The sequence below is a fragment of the Quercus suber genome, unplaced genomic scaffold, assembly GCF_002906115.3.
Source record: "Quercus suber isolate HL8 unplaced genomic scaffold, Cork oak 2.0 scaffold_87, whole genome shotgun sequence".
NCBI lineage: Eukaryota > Viridiplantae > Streptophyta > Magnoliopsida > Fagales > Fagaceae > Quercus > Quercus suber.
The window spans coordinates 1,301,460-1,311,444 of NW_027069552.1; the positions used below are offsets into that span (position 1 = coordinate 1,301,460).

At 34.2% G+C, this 9,985-nt stretch overlaps 1 protein-coding gene across 1 annotated transcript; it reads left to right on the plus strand.

Annotated features, from left to right (window-relative positions):
- Window positions 1–3,074: 3,074 nt before the first annotated feature.
- On the plus strand, window positions 3,075–6,088 carry LOC136067848 (uncharacterized). Its single transcript, XM_065774189.1, has 2 exons — window positions 3,075–3,549; window positions 5,874–6,088. Exons 1-2 carry the CDS (start codon window positions 3,075–3,077, stop codon window positions 6,086–6,088), a joined length of 690 nt encoding a protein of 229 aa, XP_065630261.1.
- Window positions 6,089–9,985: the final 3,897 nt, after the last annotated feature.

Genomic DNA, 9,985 nt, shown 5'->3' on the forward strand with positions numbered 1-9,985 from the left:
TAAATATAATTGCACTCTAAGCCTTATTAATAAATTATATCCTAAGGCTTTATTAAACATGCAACCCCTTCATAAAATATTTGTAGTAATACAAAATCATGAATGTAGACTGCCACTTTGAAGATTACTACATCTTAATCGTTGAGTACTCAGTTTAATCCTTTAAGTTATTCATCATATATTTATGAAATCTAATTTCACAAATATATACTTTACTTTAGTAACTCCTTACTAAAGTAGTTAGGTCTAACACTTTGTATAACCAAACCTATTAAACTTATCTTAAGGGAATATTTTATATCTCCGTTAAAAGATTATGAATTCCATCTTGAGAATATATATTATATCAACACTAAATGTGGCTACATAATATACTAAGGTTTTGATTGTGACTTTAGGTCTCACTCCTGATATATCAAAGCAACCTACACTTCATGATCAGGTCCATTATTCTCTTAGGATTAAGAGTTCATGTAAATAGAAGTCGTAAGATTTATTATTTTAACAGTTGTTAGAAGAATAATAAATCTCACAGCAATCCAGTTTAGTATGCTTTAACTCTTAAAATATATTAACATACCAACTAGAGGTCTCAACTTCCATGATCAAGACAAATCATCTTAGTTGATATATTAAAGTCTTCGCAAATAAAATGCCCAATTTCATTACCAACTATGAATTAAAATTCTAAGTTTACAAAGAATTTGTGATTTATATCTTCTGTGACTAAATCACATACTATGCATCTCATACACTAAATGATAATGTCCAAATATTCATGTTACAATTATTTTAGATAATAATAAAACAACTTTATTAATTACAACATTAAGTCATACATATTGTCATACATAGTATCGTACAATAGGATTTAAGGGCACTAATCCTAGGGATGTAGGCATTTACTTTCCTACTCTGTGTGCTAGCATTGTGCATAATATATGTATATATATACCTGCTGGCTCCTTTCTGGTGTGATTGTCACGATCCATGTCACTTAAGGCTAGCGATGCCTAATTTCCATCGCGAAAGTAAGGTGACTTCTCGCCAAATTTTCGCAGTGGAAATCTAGCACTTTGCTCGAATGCCTTAGGAAAGCATATATTGGGCCATACCAGTTCAAATGCATGAAAGTCCTGAAAGCCAATGCCAAAATCATGTTTTTACTGCCAATCTCCAAAAAATTATGTTTTATGATAGGCATTCTAGGGTGCCTAACATCTTTCCCACACATAACCAAACTTCCAGACCAAAGAATCAAGATTTTTTGCCATTCACATTAGATTAGGAAAAATGCCATTTTTTCTTAGCCTAGAATCAGTAATAAAATCAACTAGAAACAAGTGACCAATCACACTTTAGAAAAGCCCAATATTTGGTGGCGACACCACTTACCTTTGGTAATCCCTTGAAATTTGGCTCAGATTCCTTCCATAATGCCAAAGTTAGACCTACCTTCCTCCACCGAGAGAGAGAGAGAGCACCTGAAGCTCTACACAAACAACATGCATATACATCGAGAGAGGCCTCTAACGGGCCCCGCACGTGCAGGAGTTGTCGCCACGGCGAGTGGTCAAACGAAGGCACGGCGGCAGCGGTCTTTTCCGCTTAGTCGGTTCAGGCTAGGCATCGACACCTTGAGATAAGTTTAATGGGTTTGGTTATTTAGAGTGTTAGGCCTAACCACTTTAGTAAGGAGTTACTAAAGTATATATTTATAAAATTGGATTTCATAAATATATGATGAATAACTTAAAGGATTAAACCAAGTACTCAAGGATTAAGATGTAGTAATCTTCAAAGTGGCAGTCAACATTCATGACTATGTATTACTACGAATATTTTATGAAGGAGTTGAATGTATAATCAAGTCTTGGGAAATAATTTATTAATAAGGCCTAGAGTGCAATTATATTTATATAATGGTATTAAATATAATTAATGGTAATTTTGGGATTGTCAAGAGTTGATTGAAAGGCCCAAAACCCATTGGGGCTAATGTCTTATATGTCCCTTTTGGTCCCACTCCAAGCCACATACTAAAACCCAATTGGAATGACCCAAAAGGTTAGTCAAATTAGATAATCAGTTATATATAAAAAGAGAAACATACAGAATTTTGTGATTGAATGGAATGGTGCGTGTGAGTGTAAGCCTTTCTCTTATTCACTCTTGATCACATACATATAAACTGATTGAGAGACCACACTTCTTGGGCATAAGTGGAATTGGAGTGAAGATTAAAAGTGTTCCCAAGTACTTCTAATTTTTGGTTTTGAATTTCACTGCACCAAGGAACGCTCTCTTGTTCGTTAATTTTCCACTGCGTATGTTTTGTATACGATACAAATCATGTTGCTCTAACAATTGGTATCAAAGCGCAGTCTTCAATTTTGAATTTGTATAACATGTTTTGTGAGTTTTGGAATTAAAGATAGTAATTTCATGATGTTAGAAGATTCTACAATCAATTTTCTACATGGTTGTTGAAATTACTATTTGATAAAAATTGATATTGATGTTATGATATTGTTTAAGTTTGATATTAAGTATGTTAAATTGAACTTTAAGGCTATAGCATCGATGAAATTCAATTTTGATCTCAATCTCAGTCTAATGTGATTAAAGTAGTGTGGACAAGCATCTTGCCTTGGCATATATGCCTCGGGATCCCAAAGGAGGACGTTTTGTTTCATGGTACTACAAGTTTAAACACTATAAAGGAGATGAAATGTGGCTACACATGATTCTAGATAATAGTGTACACTAGACTAAGTGTAATGTTAACCTCCCAAAAGAGCTATGTCATTATTTACTTAGAGACTAAAGTTAATACGGCATATTATTAGTGTTTGACAAGAGTTATCATGATAGCACTAATAATGAGAATATTTCTCAATCAATCATGATGTTTATAATATACTTGCTACCAAGAAATTATAGACATAGATTGGGTAGTTGTTGCATATATTATATTATGGTTTTATTAAGATTCCATACTATATGCTTATATGCTAAATTGATAATGTCCGGTTTACTTATTATATTCATGTTTTTTATTTTCAGATTTAATCATGGCATCTTTTTTCCCACTTGTTGCTATTCTTAATCAAAACAAATTTACTGGATCCAACTATGTTGACTGGAAAAGAAACTTGGACATTGTTCTCATTGCTAAAGAGCACAAGTATGTGCTTAGTCAATCATGTCCTAACTTCCCATCATTAGGTGCTCCTCTGGAGGAAAAACAACGATATGATCGTTGGCAGAAATTTAATGAAATGGCCAAGTGCTATATCCTAGCATCTATCTCAAATGTTGTACAACATCAAATGCAGGATGTAGAACTAGCTTCAAACATAATGCTAAGTCTAAAGGAGATGTTTGGTGAGCAAGGCCGTTCTGCTAGGCAAGAAACTATGAGGCAGATTTATAATACCAAAATGGCAAAAAGTACTTCAGTAAGGGAGCATGGTCATAGGATGATCTCTCATCTGAATACACTGGAAGTTTTAGGTGTTGATATTGATGGAGAATCCCAAGTGGATTGTGAGAGACTGCAAAAGTGTCTCTAAAAAAAAAAAAACAGAGATTTTTGAGTGCTTTGAAAGACACCTCTCTGTTTGGGTTAGTGATGAAGAGTTGCCACTTATTTTTTATACAAAAAAATAAGAAAAAACTAAATACAAAATACATGACTGAATTGTTCCATTTCATTGATTGAATAAGAAAGAATACATATTTGAATAATTGAAAATTAAATAGATTTAGTTTCTAGTTACAAACTACCAAATAATTACATAGGCTTTTTTCCTAGTTACAATCTACCCAAAATAAAAATAAAGATAAAGTCTAAGTCTACCTATCCAAAGATACTAAATTCGGAGGCTAGGTTACAGAATGGGAAGGTGTTAAGCACCCATTCCGGCCAGACAGAATCTAGTCTTCTAGACTTTTGTGGCCAATGTACCCATTTATGCATGACATGAATGATATGTTGCATATATAAAAAAAAATTTAAAAAAACTAAAAAACTAAATCACACAAGTTTATTTATAAATGCATCCTCCTCTTTGTTAAACGAAATTCAAATCTATTGTTGTGATAAAAAAAAAAAATGAATTGGGTTTAGAAAAATCAGATATGTTTTTTAGAACTAAAAAAAAAGTGGTTTTTTGATGAATGAAAAAATCATATCTGTTTTTAGGAAATAGAAAAATTGGTTTTTTCATGAAAGAAAAATTAGATCTATATTCTTATATGTAAAAACAATATGATAAAGATTTCTTGAAAAGAGGATTTCATTCATGAAATAAATTTGTGCTACATGCACTAAATAAAACAAACACATCAAAAACAACCATTCATGATCTATTTTTATTTCAAAATCTGCTATGTTAAGAAAAATCAAATCTATATCTAAGGAAGATACAAATCAGTTTTTATTATAAAAAAAATTAGATTTGCATCTAATGAAGATGCAGATCCATTTTTATTTTGAGAAAAATTCAAATCTGCATTTAATGAAGATGCAGATCCATTTTTAATTTGAGAAAAAGAAGTGATAACATGCAAAATTTTGAAACTAAGGAATAGATCATAACAATAATAAAAAGAATCAAGAACATTTTTCAACAAAATAAATCAACAATTCATGATATGAATATTTGAAACAACTAATCTAAAAATATATATAAACATGCATCATCACAACAAGAGAAACATAAGAAAAAAAAAAAAAGGTTAATAAGAAACAACCTCTTGCATGGAGCACTCTTCTTCTTGAGGGGATATTTTAGGGTTCAAAGAAATTTATGCAATTATCTTTGAAACCTAGAAACCCTAGCTTAAGTGAGAATATCAAATAGGGAGATCAGAAATATGAGAAATTTGAGAGTGTGAGAAAGTGTCTCCCTTAGAGCATCAAAGAGTCTCCTAAATTTTGAGATCCAGTATCTATTTATAGAGGTTGGAATGCTTAAAAATAAGTAACGATGATTAGAACGTGAATCAGGATGCATTCTTTAGTGAAAAAGTTGAAAATGATGTGTTTTATCATCACCCAAAGAGCGTCGGGCCAAAGCCCTTATAGGTTCCATTCGGCACTTTGAAAGTGCCATTCGACACACATCATGCATACATGGGGTAGGGTGCAACTCTAAAGAGTTGTGTGGGATTCATATGTCTAAATTCCCACCTTTGTTGCTCAGGAAACGAGTAACGACAGGTTCACTACCCCAAAACTTGTTTTGCCAATTGCTAGCAAAAGGCGAGTGACTTACTATCCTAAAGTCACTTAAAAAGAAAAACAAAGGGTGCTCCTACATGTTAACCCAACAAACGAGGATCCATTTAGGGCTCTTGTCCAAACTTCTCCAAGTGGTACTCATCTTCTATCTCTATCTCTACCTATTCTAGTGAAACTCTTGCCTTAAGATGACCTTGGTCTCTATCTTTATCTCTACTCTACCTCTTTTCTACTGTGATTGCATATTCATTTCCCAGAGGATATATGCAAGAGTAAGGGATGATAAGGAAAAACTCGCTGAGGAGTAGAATGGTGTATGATCCATTAGGGAAAAATCTTCCGTTTCCTTCATGGCTCACTTAGGATGGTAAGGAAAAAAACTTGCTGAGGAGTAGGATGGTATATGATCCATTGGGGAAAAATCTTCTGTTTCCTTCATGGCTCACTAGGAACGGTAAAGAAAAACTCGCTGAGGAGTAGGATGGTACATGATCCATTGGGGAAAAATCTTTTGTTTCCTTCATGGCTCATTAGGGATGGTAAGGAAAAACTTGCTAAGGAGTAGGATGGTATATGATCCATTAGGTAAAAATCTTCTATTTCCTTCATGGCTCATTGGAGACAGTAAGGAAAAACTCACTGGGGAGTAGGATGATGGACTCACTGAGGAGTATGGTAATGCTCACAGAGGAGTATGTTGATGGACTCACTGAGGAGTATGGTGATGGACTCGCGAAGGAGTATGTTGATGGACTCATGGAAGAGTATGTTGATGGACTCACTGAGGTGTATAGTGATGGACTCACTAATGTGTATAGTGATAGGCTCGCTGAGGAGTAGGATGATAGACTCATTGAGGAGTAGGATGATGGAATCATTGAGGAGCATATTGATGGAATTACGGAAGAGTATGGTGATGGAATCACTGAGGTGTTTGTTGATGGACTCATGGAGGAGTATGTTGATGGACTTACATAGGAGTTGGATGATGGACTCACTGAGGTGTAGGATGATGGACTTGTGAAGGAGTATGGTGATGGACTCGTTGAGGAGTAGGATGATGGACTCACTGAGGGTTATGTAGTATGTTGATGGACTCACTGAGGAGTAGGATTTTGGACTCACTGAGGAATAGGATGATGGATGGTCCACTGGGGAAAGAGAACTTGTTAAGAAGTTTGGTGGAGTGTAGCCTACTGGGGAGAACTTTCTTCTTTTTCTTTTGGACTTACTGGGGACTGGCGTTGATTTTGAAAGCTTGAAAATGTGTTAAAACACAAGAGTTGTTTAAACTCTCAAATTAAAATTACGGCTCGATTGATTTTACTCTAACTTAATACTAAGTGTGGAACAAAGTAAATGCGAGCGAACAAATAAACAAACTACTCTAACCCTAATCATAATAACACAGCAGTAAAATGAAAGGTAAAAGTATAGGGAAGAATAATGCAAACACAAGATAACACGCCAATGTGTTATCGAAGATGAAATCGAAGAACTTGGCAAAAATCCTCTTTGCCGCCCTCCAAGCAGTAATCGATCCACTAGACAATCAATTGGGATACATGGGTTAACGAGAGACCCTTCAAATCTACCCGATGCACCTAAGCCCTCTAAGCTCTAACTCCAACAAGGCTTCTTGGAACTGTGTCTTGTCTAGCTCTCCAGATCTCGCAATACGCCCAATTGCATTTGCCAAAGCCTGACTTCTTCCAATGCTTCATAGCAGTACCAAAACATCACTGAACACTCTGAAAGGGTGTGGTAAGTGTTTGGGCTATCAACTTCTCAATGGTATGGAAATGGAGAGGTAGGAGTTGAGTAAAATCCACAAGCAATTGTGTAGAGAATTGTGGATATAACAATCTCTAACTCTTAAGGTTTGTGGCTAGGGTTTTCTCTCTGAAGTACTCCTTAACATATGTGGGTAATGTGGGTATATATAGTGTGGGTATAGAAAGTGTGTATCAGATAGGACAATCTGACAAAACAGAATGTTTCTTGGGCATCTTATGAGAAGGCCTTACCCACAAGACACTTGCGAAAACCAGGTGTCTCCATCCTGTTCTGACTCTTCACATTCCAGTCATGTGTAAGGCAAATGCTTCACTTCGTGGGATGCTTAGTCACGAGTTACCCACGAAAACACTTCAGTCTTTAATTTGCCTTGAGTCTTCACACACTCTCTCTCACATACAACCCTTACAATGAAATCCCACATAAAATACAGGGTACAAAAGATTGAACATAATTACAATCAAATTTAGCTCGGAATTAAAGCCAACAAAATACGTAGTTGTAAATTACAACTTTATAGATTCCACTCATAAGGAAGTTTTATCAACTTTATTAGGGAAATTTTATTTTGCAACTCTCGAGAGGGTTGTTGTTGTGCCTTTGGCCCCATGGGAAGTCCTTCTATGATACTAAATTTTGCTAGGGATTTGATTGATGGTCCTAACTTACTAGGGAATATGATGGACTGATTGTGACCTATAAGGAAGTCTTTGGAGATTTATGGTCCATTGAGGAAATTCTTTCTATTTCCTTCATGGTTCGCTGAGGACTTCATGTTAATTCTACCAACGAAGGGGGGTTTTATCGACTCAAAGGGAAAGTTTTCTTTACAACTTTTGGGGAGGTTGCTTTGTGCCTTGGACCCACAGGGGAGTTCCTCTATGCTGATAATCTTAACTCACTAGGGAATTTGTGTTGGTTCTACCCATACCTTCCACATCAAAGATCTTAAGTTTGCTTATCCTGGACTTAGAATCAAAGAAACACAACAAGAATGGCTACTATCCTAAGCAAGAAAACCCATCACATCATATTATCATGTTATCATCACATCAACAACACATCATGAATATACCAAGGATGGCTACTATCTTAAGCCAAAAAAAGACTCATCACATCATATACATAACATCAACCAAAGAGTCAAACTTAGAATCAAAGGCACACAACATGAATGGCTACTATCCTAAGCCAAAAGCACATCAACACATCTGACATCAGATCATCGTAAAAATGATTAAAAGACTCAATACCGCACATCTAGGAATTCATCATTCAAGACATGGATTATTTATTTTCAGAAAAGTTCATTATTTAAGGAAATCAAAATCATTTGAGAAATTCATCATTCAAATCCATCCATTTTTGAAAAATTTCTTCTATTTTTTAAATTTCTCTTGAATATTTGAAAATTGAAATATTTTCTTTTGAAATTCTCCTTAAACTTTTGAAATTCATGACTTTTTTCTTAAGTGTCAATCTCTCTCTTGAACTTTGAGTCTATTCTTAGGTGATATCAAATCCATCCATTTTTGAAAATTTTCTTCTATTTTTTAAATTTCTCTTGAATATTTGAAAATTGAAATATTTTCTTTTGAAATTCTCCTTAAACTTTTGAAATTCATGACTTTTTTCTTAAGTGTCAATCTCTCTCTTGAACTTTAAGTCTATTCTTAGGTGACATCCTCCTTGAAGTTTTGAACTCCTCTTTGAAATTTTGAAATTTTTTGAATCTTTTGAACTTTTCACAGTGATTAGGTCTCATCAACACGATGGGTCACATGAAGTTTGGTCCAAACACATCAGGATAGAACCAAACACAACAGGTCACTTCATTCTTCTCTTCGTCTCTTCACCATTTATTTATTTATTTATTTTTCAGCTCCTTTCTCTTTTTCCCCCTTTCTTTTTCATCCTCTCATCTTTTTTCTTCTTCTCATCATCATTTTCTTTTTGTCTCTCTCTTCCATCTTATTTTCTTTTATTCTCCCTTTTCTCATCTTTTTCTTTATCTTCTCTTTTTTCATCTCTCATTTTCAAATTCCTCATTTCTTTTTGAATCTTCATCTTACAAACTTTTTTCTTTTTTTTGTCAACATCTCATTTTTTATTATTCCCTCCCCTTTTTTTGTACTTCTAAAAAGCTTTTTTTTTTTTTTTTTTTTAGAGTATTAACAAGAAAGATTTGATTAAGCCATGGGTTCATTGAATTCTTTCCCTTTTATAGGGGCACATATTTATTTAAACAAATCATTCATTCCTTCATTCTTTTTTTTTTTCTTTTTTTTTTTTTTTGTATCTTTTGCCTTTGGATGACCATCAATTTCCTAGAATTCCTAACTCCTCTAGATGAAGATCGAAGGTAGTTGAAAGATATTCAGACCAATGAAGTTTCAAACACAACAAGAGTTTTGAGAAGAATGAATATTTATGAACACAACAAGTTGGAAGAGACTTTAGACCAATGAGATTTCAAACACAACAAGATTTTTGAGATAGTAGAGCACAACATGATTTAAATACAAAGAGGAACTTGAAGAAAATTCGGAGGAGTTGAAGAAAGGAAGCAAGGGATCATGGATCTAGATGATTTTGCATATCAATGTGTATTCTCTTTGAACTAATTTTGCATGAATTACCTACCATCTTCATTGATTAGTCCAAATACGAATTTAAAATTCGATCATCTTTAGTGAACTCGATCAATGTCCTTGTTTGAATATACAAACCTCACTTCTCTCATTTCTCTCTTCTTGTATTCTCCTCCATCAACTCATCTTTCATGTACATTTTTTTTCCTTATTATGGTTGCTTTAACTTGGAGCTAGTCTCATCTTCCCTTGTATTCTCATTCATGGATTTCCTCTAGCTTGGAGTAAGTTCACCATTTTCCTTGTAGCTCTTCTTCACTTTTTTTCAAGATGCCTAACTTTTGCTTAG

Excerpts from the sequence above, each read along its gene's own strand:
- LOC136067848 (XM_065774189.1), top strand. The coding sequence starts at position 3,075 with ATGGCATCTTTTTTCCCACTTGTTGCTATTCTTAATCAAAACAAATTT. Across the intron at positions 3,550-5,873 it reads TGGAGAATCCCAAGTGGATT|TAAGGAAAAACTCACTGGGG; the intron begins GTGAGAGACTGC and ends CATTGGAGACAG.